General features: G+C 54.8%; 2 protein-coding genes across 6 annotated transcripts in view; one reads left to right on the forward strand and one right to left on the reverse strand.

The window, feature by feature from the left end:
* The window catches only part of CTBP2 (C-terminal binding protein 2), a 161078-nt gene that overhangs the window by 144691 nt on the left and 387 nt on the right, over positions 1-16000 (reverse strand). For 2 of the 5 annotated variants that reach the window (XM_045439180.1, XM_045439175.1), the window contains exon 2: positions 15664-15875. The gene's annotated coding sequence lies outside the window, so the exon portion shown is untranslated. Of the gene's footprint in view, positions 1-3004; positions 3368-15206; positions 15308-15663; positions 15960-16000 lie in introns of those variants that run through there. The other 3 variants (XM_045439181.1, XM_045439176.1, XM_045439177.1) reach the window with 3 other exon arrangements.
* LOC123577319 (translation initiation factor IF-2-like) lies at positions 6692-15099 on the forward strand. The gene is made up of 5 exons (XM_045439401.1): positions 6692-6792; positions 7469-7569; positions 7664-7779; positions 9536-9601; positions 14254-15099. Exons 1-5 carry the CDS (start codon positions 6692-6694, stop codon positions 15097-15099), a joined length of 1230 nt encoding a protein of 409 aa, XP_045295357.1.

Below are 16000 nucleotides of genomic sequence, written 5' to 3' on the forward strand. Positions count from 1 at the left end.
TGCTGGAGGCACACACAGGAGCCCCCGGGGGATGGTCTGCTCACTGGCACAAGATGGACGTGCCTGGTGCCGACCTCCTCGTTGGTGCTCGCACAGGCCAGTGTGAAAATCACCAACTCCACCGAACCCGCCCCTGATGCGGGGGCACGGATTTCCAAAGGGGGCTTCCCTAAGTGGCCGACAGTGTACCAAAATTTAATTTGCAAAAACAATTTCTCCCGTTGCCAGTCTGTTGGGACACGGCCCGGCCCCCCTCAGGGAACACTGCTGACTGGTCCAAAGAGAAAGTTCCACGTCAAGTGCGTCGGAATATGGAAGCAGCTCCACTGCTCACAGGTCCGTGCGAAATTTCCCTCGTGTCCCTAGGAAAGCCTAGCGCTGCTCTAGGGGGTGGAGAATCCCTCCGAAACCATTAAAAAAAAAAGAGAGACAGACAGAGAGAGAGAGAGAGAGACTAGGTCGGGCAGAAATCCATATTTCCGTTTTCAAACCTATTCATTCAGATCGAGGGGGAGGGGGTTATTCAAGATATTTAAAATCTTTCCATCATTTGTCGTGCCAAATGTTCAATAACTAGATTCAAATGCAGGGATGTGTGCTGGGGAGTGGTTTGTTTTTCAAGAAAGACAGTTTGTGTGCAGTTGGCAGGTTCTGGGCTGGCTGCGTTTAAGAACCACCTGGAGGAGTTTGCTAAAAATACAGATGTTCTGGCCCCGCCTGGAGCTTCTCCAACCGGATGCCGGGGGGAGCTCCGGGAGACTGACTCCCGGCCAGGGGTGCCCCAGAGCCGCCCTGCTCCAGAGGCCACCCCCTCAAACCACTTGGGCACAGTCCCTCCCCGGGGACCGCGAGAATCACCCATGTGAAAACCACCAAGCCCACAGCCAGCTTCTTACTGCTACATACACGCTCGGAATGCACGGGCTCCGCTCGCGGGGCGGGGCCTGGGGGAGGGGTGGGCCGAGGGGTGCGGGGCACGAAGGACCTCTCCGTGTTCCTGGAAATCCACCAATTCCAAAGTTCCGTTCCAGAGGGATGTGGGAAAACACCTGGTGGGTAGCTGGAAAGGGGCAGAGGCAGAAGGGAAAGTAGTTCCTCGTCCTTTAACACCACACAACCCCAGGTACCGCCCTGTTCCCACCGACCGCTTCTCCCATGCATCAGCCTCTATTTACTGTTCACACTCCCTAGGATCTGCAAATGTGGAAATATGCCATTTTGGTCCCTGACCCCTGAGATGCCCTCACATTTCAGCAGCAGATGCCTCCCAAGGGCATTTCCAAGGATCATCTTGCTTGCTCTCTTTTTTAATGTTTATTATTTATTTTTGAGATAAAGAAAGAGAGAGAGAGAGAGAGAGAAAACACAAGCTGGGAAGGGACGGAGAGAGGGAGAGAGAGAGAGAGAGAGAGAGAGAGAATCTGAAGCAGGCTCTAGGCTCCAAGCTGTCCGCTCAGAGCCCAACATGGGGCTGGAACCCACAAATCTTGAGATCATGCCTCGAGCTGAAGTCAAATGCTTAACCTACTGAGCCACCCAGGTGCCCCATCAAGGATCATCTTGCTTTCCAAGTGAGATTTTTTTAATAGCGTGAATTGAACCCAAAGAAACTGCTAGTCCATAAAATGACCAGCCCACCCTGAAGGCAACAAACTGTGTCTTCGACAGACCCTGGAAGGACATCGTCCCAAACAGCGTCTCAGGCCCCCCCTCGTCACTTCACACTCACGGGACCCTCTCCGTCGAGCCCGTAGCCCAGCATGAAGTCCAGAGCAGCAACCCCGCCTAGGGAGGACATGTCCACACCCACAGCGTGCCTGGCTCTAGCGGGCACCCAGTCAGTCCCCAATGAGTGAATGAATGAATGCCCTGGGAGGAGACGAGCAAGAACCATCCTTATTCCAGGGGGATGGCTGGGAACACAGGCAGCCAACTGGCCACCCAGCTGGACCTGGGCCCGTCCCCAGGGCGGCTACTGACCAAGTGTCCACCACGTGCCGGAAAGGCAAACCCAACGAGCCATTCTCGGGGAGAGACACCAGCCCTTGTACTGCCGGCTCAGGACCTGGAGCTCAGATGGGAGCACGCGAAGAGAAATGCCTGCGGGGAAGGGGCAGGTGTAGTGCTAGTAACTTCTACACAGACTCCCCCGGGCATGTGGCCAGCCAAGTCACCGGCGCGGTGCTGTTAACTCAGCAGAGAGGGTGCAGAGCGTTCAGTGGTGATGAATTGAAACACTGGGCGGCCTCTCCAGTGGGCCCCACCCGTCCAGGGCGGCTGGAGCGGGTGGCCCCCGTGTGGCCCGTCCTCAGGCAGAGGTAGGCAGCACGCAACCACTACTCTTCTCTCCTTCTCTGGCAAGAGAAATTAGCTCTTCCGTAGAAAGCGAGTGTTTCCCGGGGCATTTCCCAGAGTGACTGCATCCAGAATAACACTCAGGTCTAAAGACAATCTGAATGGTTTTGGGGTCATCCCTTTGGCCCCAGGAACCCACAGATGGGCTGCTCCCTAACCTGACCAGCCGCCACCCACCCTCCCCTGCTCTGTGCACTGCGTACTCCCTAGATTTCCCGACGGGGGATTCGGATCTCCCACCCTCGAACACTATTCACTCCAATCTCACCTGGTCCCGTCACCAGCCTCCCTAACATTCATCTGTCCTTTTCGTGCAAAGGGTAAAAAACCTCCCGTTCACACCGGGCCCATTCCCTTAGGACTTGGCTCACCACGTGGGACGAACAGGCCCCATCCCTCGCCCTGCATGCCCAAAGCAATCAAGGCCCAGGGAGCCTTCTCTTCCTGTCCCCCAACACCCGAGGGGAACCCCTCTTTCCACTGCCGAGGTCAAGATTCTCTGATCTCCACGCAGATGATGTGAGGGACGCACAAGGAAACCTGTTCCAATGCAGACATGCCCGCTGGGAGCAAAAGTGGCTGATCTGTCTTATTTGGTAGAAATGCCTACAATGTGTCAGGCCTGTTCTAAGCACTTTGTAATTCTTACCCGAATTTTAGATTCAGAAAAGGAAGCCCTCTCCAAGGCCTCGGTAAATCCCAAATGCAGTCCAGCAACTTTTCCAACTTCCTTTGCCACACTTTTCTCGAACAGTCTGTCCGGTCCGATGCCTCTTCTCCATCTGTGAGCAGGAATCTATCTGGTTGCCTCTTGCAAGGTCTGTGAGGCCAAGGGCGGCCTTCCTTGGGCCCCTCGTCAGTCTGGGAAGGAGGACATTCACAGTCTCTCCGTGGGACCTCTCCTCTCCCTCGCCAAAGTCAACACACAGGGAACACAGGTCACCCAGTGCTCCAAAGTGGGCTGCTGGCATGGCGCAGGGCAAAGCTTTTGGATCTGACCCTGGAGCCTCGCCCAATAATCACCAGGATGTAAAACTCCCAGCCATGGGGAAGGGCCAAAAAGTGGTCCCTGCACTGGCCCCACCCCTTTCCCCACTAACCCAGACAAGGCTAGTCACCGCCTGCCCACCCACCGCCCCCCTCCCCCGCCCGCCTGCACACCCCCGGCCCCACATGATGAAAGGAATTACAAAAACCAAAACAAAACCCAACTTTTTAATCTCCCTCGGGGAGAAACATTTTCAAGAACTAGAGTTATACTTGCAAAGTGCGTTTCAAGTGGTTTTGCTGAGCTGGGGTAGGGGTTGCGGGGGACCTCGAAGATCTCAGGCCTGTGCGACACACACACTAAGAACATGACCCAAACAACGGCCAGTCACAAGCCTCTCCCTCCGTGCCCCCGGGACACAGGGGCCTCAAATAAGGCAAATCTCACAATTATCACAAAGAAAACTCACATCCTGTGGAACTGCTTTCTCTGCCCACTACTTGGAGCACATCTGGCCAGTTTAGGAAGGGAAAAAAAAAATCACCCACGGTTCAAAGTCCTCCTTAAATACTCAGGAAGACATCATTACAGATAGAATTCCAACTTTAACTCTGAAACCTCCTGGCTTTTGTCAGTTGAAGCCACATTCTTAATCCCAGGCTTAGTGGAGAAATGAGAAGAAAGGATGTGTGTTTAAAAAAAATAAAAATCCGCAGCCCTGACTGAGGAGCAATGAGCATCTTGGAGGAACAGAACAATAAACAGAAGTCTGCGGAGAGGCCAAGGCAGAGAAAAATCGGGTCTCAGAAACTCGGGGTGTGCTCACCAGGGCACCAATACGGGCAGGCGGGGGGCACTCATCAGATCGCCCTCCTCGTGTCCTGCTGGAGGGGCCTTTCTGCAGAGCCAGGGATCCCTGGCAGAACAGGACAGGGGACACAGACCTTCTACACCACAGATCCAAAGGCCGGTTCTGAGGCCACCCGCAACCCCGGCTCCCATCAAAAACCTTGCAAGCAAAGGTTGACAAATCCGAGGGACGGTCCCGAGTGTCTGCGCACAGATGCCTTAAGATCCAGCCCCTTCGACTCTCCAGGCATCGTGGGCCGGGAGGAGGCTTCTCTCTTCTCCTGCCCCACAGGAGCCTACCACACACCAGTCTTCTGCAGGCAGGGGAGCACGATGGAGATCTGCAGTTTGCAAACCGCACAGGGGACTTCAAAGAGAGAGAATACACACCATTACCTAAGCTGGAGCTGAGCCAGCACACCGGGGCTCACCCCTCTCCCCTTCCCCCGTCCCTCAGCCATCCAAAGGCCACATGAGAGGGGGTGTATGTACGCCGAGCCCCCCGACCACCCGCACGCCCCACTGCGGCCTTGGGGCACCAGCAAAGACATCAGGAAACTCCCAAGCACACACGTGTTCACGAAAGGAACAGCAGCACTGCAGGGCAGGAAGGGAATCTTGTAAGTAAAGGAAAGCCGGTTTTTCAGGAAAATCTCCACCTCGTGGGGACCTTTCCCTAAAGGAAGCCAAGGTCAGGGCTCTCGCGTCACCTGCTCTGGGTGCCTTTCAGGTGAGTTAATCACCCAAGCAGGCTCCTCTCCAGATCTCGGGACACACCCAGCCTTGTGCCTTTCCCTTTCAATTCTCTGATCGACTCTCTGAAAAGAAAGCCCTTCCTTTTGTTCAGGAGGATGAATTCAAATTCCTTTCTAAGGCCAACACAAACGCAGGGCAGCAACCCAAAGGAGGTTTACCCAGCAGAATCAAGTTTCTGGCCGGTTTTTACAGGAATGGTGCAAACAGCCCATTCCAATTAGGTGAAATCCTCCCCACATTCCCGGTCTCTTTTCCCAGATTCCCCCGTGTCGAACATAGGAATCAACTCCTATTGTAAGGAGTGCATAATGAATCGTGGTGAAGAGAGCAGCAGCCAGAGTGAGGGAAGGGGACATCCCACCCACCTCCAGCCCCTCCCTTAGAAAGGGGCACACACCAGGAAGAAGAGGGGCCGATCTTAAAAAAAAAACTAAGATCGCTACCCTAGACCACAAACTTGGAAATTTGAGTCTGATAAAGTGATACCTGGCCACCAAATCCAATTTTACCACACACACACAAACCCTGAGCACTCTGAAAGCTACCCACATAATCCCTGTGTGTGTGTGTGTGCGTGTGTGTGTGTGTGTGTGTGTGTGTGTGTGTTGGAGGGGGAGAGGGTGGTTACATCAGACACTCAGATGGAAGCAAAGGGGAAAATGAGGTCAAGAGCACAGAAGGAGGTCTAATTTGGCTAGCGTGGCAAAGCCATCCCCAACTGTACCCAAATCCCAATCAAAACCTGAAAGTCTCAATCCATCCGAAAGACCAGCTCTAGATGGACTGGGAACTAACTAAACTTCCGGTTGCTTTAGTTACTTAACCTTCCCGACCCTCGGTTTCTTCACTGGTAAGACAACAACCACCATCACCACTACCTCGAAGAGGGTGTGAGGGTAACTGAAAGAAGGTGGCTAGAGCAACAGAACTGTGCCTGGCTCTTGAGGGCCTTCCGGAGGTCTCTCCTCCGCCTGGGCAGAGAGTCTGTGATCCGGAGGGACGGACCTCTCCCCATGCATCCAACGGGAGGCCCTGTCTGCTGGGGCCTGCCTGAGGCTTCTCAACAGGAGCCATGCTGTTCATTAACCCAGAAGAGTGTAGGGAATTTAAAACAGGCCTGGTCCAGGAAACCATCTAGAAATTCCTCCTTGGCATTAGATCGTGAGATCCTAACAAAAGATCAGTGATCAAAGACGGAAATGAAAACAAGCCAGATTTTCCATAGCCCCATGTGATCTGGAAGTCAACCCTGGAGAAAGAGGATGGTTTCTGAGAAGCCATTTGAATCCCGGGGAGAACATGCCACATTTTTGGGGTAAGCCTGGAATTTTCACCTTCCCTCTGCTCTCAGGGTGACCCGTGAGGCTCAAACGGTAGGAAGGGTTCCTCCTCTGCCAGGGAATCCGGCTCGAACCCCACTGCCAACGGACTGGTTCAAATCCCAGCTCTGCTACTTGGGGCAGGGGGGGATGGGCAAATCACCCCAGCGCTTCCTGGGCCCGCCACCACCCCACCTCGCCGTGAAAATCAAGTGCAACATGGACCAAGGGAGGGGCTGGCAAAGATACTAAGTAATTGCTCAAAAAATGGTAGTTATTCTGTTACCTTAACCAAAACACGAGTACTACTTAAAAGGCCTGGGTGGATCTGAGAATCAAATTAAGCCCGCAACGACAGCGAGAGAAAAACACACAGAAATTCCTCCGCCAAGGAGAAGACGGGCGCAACGCGGCAAAGCCCCCGATGGTCCCGGCTCTACGCTCGCCGGCCCGCCAGGCCGCCCGCGTTGGGGAAGAGCCGCGGAGAGTGAATCGGCGTGAGGTCGCCGGTTCTGGAGGTGGACGGTGAGGAAGGGCCGGGGAGCCCTCGCAGCTTCCAGGCGCACCCACGACCGCGCCGTCGCTAGCCCGAGAACACCCAGCTGTGGACAGGGGCAGGGGAAGCGGCGGCCCCCGCACCGCCCTGGGGACGGGAGGCCAAGCCGGCCACGTCGTGAGGCTGCGGCCGTTTACCGTCTGCTCCATCCGCGATCACTGGGGGGTGGGGTGGCTCCGGCACGGGGTCCAGCGAGGTTTCTGGTTCAGCTCCGGGCCTCGGGCGCGGGTTCGGGGCCCCCTCCGGGTCCCGCGGGGTCTCGTGGCTCTCTCCCCGTCCAGCCCCGGGACCTGGAGGGGCGCGGCCAACCCGGCGGGTGTGCCGGACCCCCGCCGCCCGGGGTCGAGCCCCGCACAATGGCCGGGGAGCTGGGGGGAGGAAGGAGGAAGTGGGCACCGGGGGGCAGGGGCCATTTCTAGCACCTCTGGATCACTTCCCCCAAGTGGGAAACGGCTTCCATTTACAAGTGAAAAGACCAGCGCCTGGGGAGGGGTGCTTCCGGCGTCGTCAAGGTGGGGGGGCGGGGAGAGGACAGGTATGCGAGCCCCCCGAGGGGGAGGGGAGGGACCGACGCGTACGCGGGCCGGCGGGGGGGCGGAGCCTCAGGTGGCCCCCCCCCCCTCCCCCGCCGCCGGGAGCCCGCAGGCCCGCAGGCCCGCTGGCCCCAGGTCTGGAGGTCCTGGCACCCCGGACCCGCAGACGCCGGCAGGACAGGGCACCCCGGCCGTCCGCGCGCCCGCGGGGAGGTGCGGCCAGGCCCCGCCCCCTCCAGGTAGAGCGCGGCCAGGTTCGGCGGCCGGCCTTGGCCGAGGCCCCACTTCGCCCTCCCGGCCTCCGAAGGTCAAGCAGGAGACCGGAAGTCGCCCGGCGGTCAGTCTGGACGGATCGTCGGGGTTCCCGGGGCCCCCAAACCCGCGCGCTACGGCCGACGCCAGCCTCTTTACGAGTTGGGGGAGGCGAGTCACTGTTCCTTCGTCGCGTAAAATAGGAACGGTTCTGTTTACCTGGCCCGCAGGAGCGTCGTGAAGATTAATGACTGTGAAATGTTTTTAAGATCAAAAACATTCTGAGATTTTACTTGTAGGCACTTATATGTGCATATTGATATCTGTGCAGCAAAACGCACTCTTTATTCATTGCCCTCCTGGAGTGACTTCTAGCCCATAACCAGAAAGCGCTGAGAAAGAGAAGATACGTCCCTGAGTGCTCCTGGATAGACACGTCCTTCCCACTTGGCATCCACGCTGGGCCTCCCGCTCCATCCAGTCCCTGATGGGCGGATGGCGCAATCGACCAGCCGTGCAGACCACACAACACAGTTCCACGTCTGGAGAAGGCACAGAAGAAAACTTGACAAATATTTGTCACCCCCACCGGGAAGAAAATGCAGCATCCCTCCCCAAGCCCACCCAGTTCATTAGGGCAAGTACCCCCCAGGTGAAGGCTGCCCTCGTGGTCTCCGGTGCTTGGAAAGCTTTGCCCCACCTATCCCCAAAACTGCACGCAGGGGTCAGCCAAGCTCGGCCCATGCAGCCCGCCGGGCCTGGCAGCTTCTGCGGCAAGGCTTCCCTAGCATCACCAGGACTCCAACCCTCCCAGCAAAGCAAGCCCATGTGAACAAGGGAGGCTGTCCTCCCCACCCCCCACCCCCACCGTGCAGAACACTCCCAGTCCCCTCAACCATTCCAGGCCAGGGTGTTAAGAACCCACCCCCCCCCCAACCATTCCAGGCCAGGGTGTTAAGAACCCACCCCCCCCAAAACCCTCCCTGCTGGCTCACTCGGCTCCCCACCATCCAAATGAGCATGTGGGCACTACCCCTACCCCGCCCCCAAGGCCCACCTGAACCTGACTGTGATTGAACTGTGTCTGTGCTTCTAGGCCTCCCCCACTAAAGCCATCCATCAGCAAAAGAATAAAGTCCCAGGCAGAGTTCATTCAACAGGAAAGGTGCACAGACCCTTTCCTGGCCTCACGCCCCCTGCAGCCAAGGAACTTCACGGGCTCTTCCTCCCTCCCCCCCACCCCCCCAATCCTGGGGCAGGTACGATACTACCACTTTCAGGTTGATTTGGGTCACTGACACCAATCAACTGGCTGTTTGCTAGGCCTTAACAATTAAGTAGGCTTTTTAAATTGCCATCCTTGGTGGGGGGAAATCCCACTAGGCCAGAGGAGTTGACCTCTGTGGTCTTGGTCTAGGGTTCCTTCCAAAGAAACTTCCTGGGATTCCTTGACTCCATAATGAAGTTTTTGTTTGTCCTGGGCTCGGACAGATTGCTGGAGGCCAGACTTCAGGCACGGCTGGAGCACAGCAGCGAGTTTACAACCCCTTGGCTAGCCCCCACGCTGAAGGAAGATCCACGGGCCCGCCATCTATGTTCCACATCTTCTAAAAAGTCCCTTCCAAGTCCCTGCCACAACGTAAGCTGGGATGAGGGACAGAAATATTGCCACCATCTCCAATCAATCTTCAGGCCAGTAACAGTTGTCTTTCAAGTCATAAGTAAGGATTTGTGTTACTGCAAAAAGCACATTTCTGCTGATCAATAGATCGCTTTTGAAGGGAGTTAAAGCAACAACACGAAGGGGGTGTGTGTGTGTGTTTGGGTTTTTTGTTTGTTTGTTTTTGCATTTTACAAATGGGGAAGATTTTAAGAACTACAAGGATGAAGAGCTCTGCCCTCCCCCACCTCCACTCCCCACCCCCAGACTTCTCTGGACCTCCAGAAAACCACCACCAAAGACCTGCCCACCAAGTTCAGACAACAGCAGCTAGTGAGGATTAACGTCCTCTAAACACCAACGGGAGAAATAATGGCTCTGTTACTATCTAGGGTAGAAGTCACAGTTCTCCATAAAGTCAAAAGCCATCACTTGCCCCATGAATAAGGACCCAACCGTTGTATCAGAATTTTGGTGAACATGAAGCCAACTTCAGGCAACCATCTGTTAAATTCAGTTACCGAAACAGTTCAGGTAGATCATCTGTCAACCATTCACTCAAGGAGGGACAGGCTAAGGTACACATGGGAAGGTCAGCTGGCCCCTAAGTTCTAACCAAGTATATACCTTGATAAAATCAGAACAGGCATCAGCCCCCAACGGTGGTCAATGTCTACACGGATTCCCCGTGGGGGAGGGGACACAGAGAAAGGGCACAGGATAATGCCTGCCATTTCAACTACAGATTTGGCTCCCTTCTGCAACCCCAGCTCCCACATGGAAGCAGGAGACCTCTGTGAATGGGGAGGGAAGATACAATACAGAGGGGCGTTCTCAGAAATGGCAGCAGCTGTACAGGCAAACACACAGACCCAACACTCACTCACTCTAGCTGTACTTTCCAAACACTACAAATAGCGTAAAAACAACTTCAGCGCGAGGAGTAATAAAAAAATAAACACAACAGCTTCCTGCCACTTACAATGTCTCAATTTCTGGTTAAGGGGTGAAAAGGATTCCTCAAAAATTGCGCTCAAGGGAGAAAAAGTTTGTTTTTCCACACTCTGCTTTGAAGAACGCTTCTATCTGCTTTTACAATCTTGACACACACACACACACACACACACACAAAGATCACTGAGAAGAGAGCACAAAGTTCCCTAGCAGTCCAGAAAAGACCATCTTCTAAGAAAACCCCGCAAATGGAGTAAACCAGCGGCCCAGATTTCCATGCCAGGCAAAGACAGATGACTGTGCCTCTCTGGTTCCCATCCTGCTGGCCGCTCCTGAAGTTTCTGTATTCTCGGGCAGTTGGAAGAATGAAGGCCCAAAGTGCCCCTTGGCTTCCATGGTCAACATTCCACACGAACAATGGCCTAGCTCTCTCCCTATTGTACATTCTGTATTCATTTGTGAATCCCCCCCCCTTTTTTTGCACAATGTGCAAAGTCCTTCTTTTCACTGGGGAAGTCCTGAATGCCCAAGTGCAGCCATAAACTCAGGCTTTAAACATCAATAATGGTAGCTAAAAGCAAACTACAGATTCTGCCCAAACATTAATTTGTGAGTATCATTCGAGTCACATTGATGGCTTCTGGATACCATCCATTAAATCATGATCAAAAGAAACCACTGAACACCTTGAACATGGTTCTGAAGGTTTTAGCAATTATTAAGTATAATTTTCCAAATCCAGAGATAGGATTTAAAACACACACACACACACACACACACACACACACACACAACCCTTTCATTCGTCTTTGATATATATTCCATCAAACACAGACTTGAAAAAAAAAAAATTAACTTCCAAAGATTGCACGTGGGGAGAAGCCTTGCTTGCACCCTCCGTCCTTTCCCGGGGTGCTGTGGCTTTAACTTCAGCGGTGTGAATTAGGACATGCTCACCAGCTGTAAGGGAGAAAACTGATATCTGCCCAGGCAGCACAGCCTCGGAGCGTATCCATTCCAGCATTTCCATGTGCCTACTAGAAGTCATCATAGTCCACAGGAGCATGCCTCAGCGTCACGGGAAGATCTTGAAGGAGTAAGGCCCCCCGATATGTCACTATAAGGTGTCACTTCTGTTAAACACTCGTACCGCTCTTCCAAGGGTCAAACTGCACTCCCACGTTTTAATGGGTTCCAGCCTCTGTAATGGAACGATCAGCCAGACAGGGGAAACAGTGCCTGGGTCGTGCCCTGCCCAACAGACACATTTCCTTTTCTGATCGTGTATTTTATGAATATATATACCTGTACCTATCATTTGTGGCCTGTACCAGGGACTTGGGACACTTAGCCCACTGCCTGTCACTGACACAAAGATTATGCAGAGGGACCCAGGCGGCACTCACATACGTTATGACGACAGTCCTTCTGTACTGAAATGACAGTGGTAAAAAAAAATGACAACTGGGGTGGCCATTCCACCGTTGCTATAAACTCTTTAACTTTTTTCCATTTAGGGAAAAGCATTAAACGCAAAGGGGGGTGATTCGCGACGGAAAAGGACTGTGAGCAAATGGCATTCGGGGGCTGGATCTCAAGGAGGGGCTGTTCCCGAGATGCAGGCTCTTTTTGTTTTTAATCAGTGAATCTCCAGGATTTCAAATGGCGTGAGCCATGCGGAGCTCCCTTTGCTTTAGTATTTAAACAGTTGGCAACAATATCCTTTTCCAACCCAGAGCACTGCTTGTTCAGTACCTATTTTCTTTACTCATCATTTATTGACCTTGTAGCTGGCTACTCAGGACACTGAAAGAGTTGCAGGTTGATTTTGTAGTTTTGTTTGTTTGTTGTGGTGGTGGCTGTTGGTTTCATCTCTCTTCAAAACACTTTTCAGACTTAAAAATAGTTTCTTTTCAGAGTTTGAAAAGTCAAGAGTAAAGTTATTGATTATTCCCTGAAAGGGCAACTGATTGGCTGGTTAATAATTACACAGATAGCCAAGTTTTCCTGTTTCATCTTGTGTACACGACCAGATTAACAATGCCAAGGAAAGCAAACTCTGCAGAGACAGGAACAGGTGTGCCCTGAGTCTTAAAAGGCCAAAATATCTCACAAAGTATGTCACTGGTGTATTTTTACAACGAGCGCGGTGTTTTTAAGCAGCCGGACTTTTTTACTTTCTCAACCTGAAGAAGACACTTGGCAAATATTTCTTCCTCGAGTTGATGACTAAGTCCCAGACATAAGTTGCAACTTGTGCCTAGCAAAGAAATACATTTTAGGGACCAAGAGGTATTTTTAAAAATCACGGTTGAGAAAAGGTAATTCACCCTGCCCCTCCCCCAGGAAAACACCCATTCAAGGGCCAATTTCAAAAGATCCCAAGTGAAGTCGTAAATAACACAGGGCTTGGAGCTCAACTACACAGCCACCCACCCTCCACTCAGCCTTATTAAGGTACGCTTAGAAACGAGCGGGACGACGACGTACTCCCCCTTAGCTGTATCTTCCCAAACAGGAAACGGGATTAAACAAAAAAGCACCTTGTCAGGTTCAAAACAAGCTCCAAGGCCAAGATTTTAAAATTCCCTCTAATAACTGCTTTCTACAGGGATAAACTGGGGTCCCCTACCCCGGGGGCACAGAAAACCAATCAGTGCCATAAATTCCCTTTGCCTTCAACCCTCACTCCCTCGTACTGGGGGCAGGGTGGGGGGAGGGGGTGACCCGACATCAACACTTACACTAAACCCCTCAACGCTCTACAGAAATATGCTGGCTTATTTCCTTTGTTTGGTCCTGTTATACTTGATCAAGTGTGAACGATTAAACTGGCTTCATTAAAGGCAAGTGCATTCACGGCTAACATACAACTTCAATGGCAACTGTAAGCATATTTTGCAAGAAAGAGGGCCTGCTTTTTTGCCTGAAACCTACCACCTCATTAACTTTTCTTTTGGGGGCAATAAAAAGGGCACCAGGGTTTTTTGTTGTTGTTGTTTGTTTTTTGTTGTTGTTGTTTTTTTTTTTTTTTTTTTTTTTTTTTTACAGGAGAGTGTCACAGCAGTTCAGGAATCTGATGGCAGACAAAAGGATTTTTGGTGTTTCAACTCTAGGACATAGTCCCCCGTTACTTTAAAGAAAAAAAAAAAAAAAAGAAATGTTTCAATATTAAAGCCGCTCTGATTTAAGTGTTTAATTAGCATTTTGAATATCACTTTGCCGTAAGAAGTACTCTTTGAAATCAAATGATTATAGACACGAGATCCTTTAAAGTACCATTACTTCAAAATGTAAAGAATTTATTTAAAAATTTTTTTTCAAAACAGAGGAATTCTCCGAAGTACACGAAAACTAACTAGTTCTGCTCTGGGAGCCCTAGAGGCAGAAAGAACAGCAGTCTTATGGACTGAACACGAGGTAATTTTTAAACTTGTCTTTGAACCCAAGCACCTAGGAGAGAATCTTCTTTGAAAGAGTAGTAAGAGTCTAATCTATTTCGCCAAAGTCGGGAGGCAGAATCACTTTGTAAACTAACCAAAATATACGTCCCCTCCAAATTATCCATGTCAGATAAAAATATACCAGTCTCTAGAATATCCAACAGAATTGCAAATAAGGCACTTAGCATTTTAAATTCCCAATGCATATTTATAGAATACAATTCTCTTGTCTACCCTTCAAGCCACTCACATCTGACTCTCTAAGAACTTAACCTGATCTCCAATCTTTAAAGAAAAAAGGTGGGAAAAAATCCAGAAAGATCTGTTTACCCGGGAGAGGGCAAGTGAGCCCGGCATGACGACGTAGGCCACTGCCAGCAGCCTCCACCCCAAGGACGCAGAGCGAGCGGGGACTTCTACGAAAAATTCCTCCTTTCCCCTGCAAAACACTAAACACGGGGACCCCTGGAGCCAACTGCCGCTTGGGGCTGCCTCCGGAAAAAGTACTCCGGGTCGGGAGAGGGGGGCCCCCCACACACTCGCGCGCACACGCACACTCCGTGTCCGTGACCATCCGCCGCGGCCGAGCCACCGGAGGGTGTGTGTGCGCGCGTGTGCGTCTCGCCGCGGCCGGCGGTGACCGAGCCGAGCTCCGGGGCCCGCGGCCTCCGAGCACCAGGACGCTGCGTGGGCTGCGGGCAACCAGCTACGCCACCCGGCCTCCCGCTGGAGAAAGGCCCAGGCGCGCCCCGGCTCCTGCGCGCCTCTGCCCAACTTGCCCCGGAGCGCTGGGCAGAGCGGGAGGGAGAGAAAGAAAGGCGCTTCCCCTCGGCCGCGCGGGTCAGTCCTGCGCCGCCGAGGACGAGGAGGAAGAGGCGACCGCGGCGGCCCGGCAGTCGCTGCGCAGCACCCGGTCCCCGCCGCCCGGGGCGCGCCCTCGCCAGCCCCTCCTGCGAAACTTTTTCCTTTTGGTTCGCCCCACCCGAAAAGTGCAGCCCGGGAGGGGGAGGCGGGCGGACCGGGCTCGCAGCAGGCGGCGGCGGCGGCGGGCGAGGAGGAAGTGGTGCCCGCGGGAGCGCGGACGAGCAGAGGAAATGCCCGGCCCGCTCGGCCCCCGCCCGCGCCCGCCGCCCGGCCAGCCCCGAGCCCCCGCCCCGCTGCGACTTTGGCGGGCCGAGCCCGGCGCGGCAGTGGTGGCGGCGGCGGCGGCGGCGGCAGATGTGGCCCGGCTGCCCGGAGGAGCCAACAATGCGGGGCCGGCAAAACAAAAGGGTTCCACTTCGCCTCCTTTCCCTTCTTTCACTTGCGCTCCCGGGGCGCCGCGCGGGATCCCCGGCCAGCAGGGGCCGCTCCCCTGGGGGCCCCGAGCCGCGCGCGCCCCGGTTTCCCCGCGGACCCCCGCTCTATCGCCCGCCCCCGCCCCGCAAAGTGTAAGGCCCCGCGCGCTCGGACTCCCGGTCCCGGGGGATCCGGCCGTATTGTCCCCGCGGCGCGCCGCGCGCTCGGCCTGGGTCGCGGGCGGCCCCCGCGCGCGCACCCACCGGCCTCGGGGAGCAGGAGCCGGGGGCGCCTAGGAAACCGTCGCCGAGACGCCGCCGCCGCCGCCGCTGCCCTCCGGACGCCGCCGCGCTCGGGATTTCTTTTTTCTTTTTTTTTTTCCAATCCTGATGGGAAGGAAGGTGACCGCCTACTTCGCATTCATCAACTCTCATCACAACAACAAAAATCCTGGCGCAAACGGCAGCCGGCGGGCGCGATCGGCGGCGGGGGGCGGCAGGCAGGGACCTCCAGGCCGGCTCCCACCCCCGGGCGCCGAGCGGGGACACGGGGGCGCAGACCAAAGATGTCCTCGGATGCCGGCTCCGTGTCCTTCGCCCTCCTCCTCCTCCTCCTCCCCCCCACCCCCCAGTGGCGCAGTGAGGCGCGGGCGCGGCGCCCCCAGCCGCAGGTGAGGCGGGGGCGGCAGCGGTCCCAGCCCTCCCCCGGGGCCCCGCTTACCTCGTCCCGGGCCGCCGGCGTCCACGGCGAAGGGCGCCCACCCGGGAGGCGGCGGCGGCGGCGGTGGCGGCGGCTCCCGCCCCTCCCACCCCACCCGGCGGCGGTGGCGGTGGCGGCGGCTGTGCGGCCCCCCCCTCAGCGCGGCATGGCTCCCGGCTCGGTCTCTCGCTCCTCGGGCCGCCGCCGGCTTCTCTGGGCCGCTCCCGGGCCACCTTAAAATGACACACGCACACAGGGACACACACACAAAAACTTAATCTCTCCAGCTCCCCGCCCCTCCCCCTCCCGCCCTTCCCTCCCCTCCCTTCCCTGTCTCTCCCCTCCCCTCCCCTTCCCT

The sequence above is a fragment of the Leopardus geoffroyi genome, chromosome D2 (genome assembly GCF_018350155.1).
Source record: "Leopardus geoffroyi isolate Oge1 chromosome D2, O.geoffroyi_Oge1_pat1.0, whole genome shotgun sequence".
NCBI lineage: Eukaryota > Metazoa > Chordata > Mammalia > Carnivora > Felidae > Leopardus > Leopardus geoffroyi.

Bases quoted from the DNA above. Each gene is read 5' to 3' on its own strand.
- LOC123577319 (XM_045439401.1), top strand. From the start codon at position 6,692: ATGGTCCCGGCTCTACGCTCGCCGGCCCGCCAGGCCGCCCGCGTTGGG. The intron at 7,570-7,663 runs GTGCGGCCAGGC...CGGCCTCCGAAG, and splicing joins GTCCGCGCGCCCGCGGGGAG to GTCAAGCAGGAGACCGGAAG. The intron at 7,780-9,535 runs GCGAGTCACTGT...CCCCACCCCCAG, and splicing joins CTCTTTACGAGTTGGGGGAG to ACTTCTCTGGACCTCCAGAA.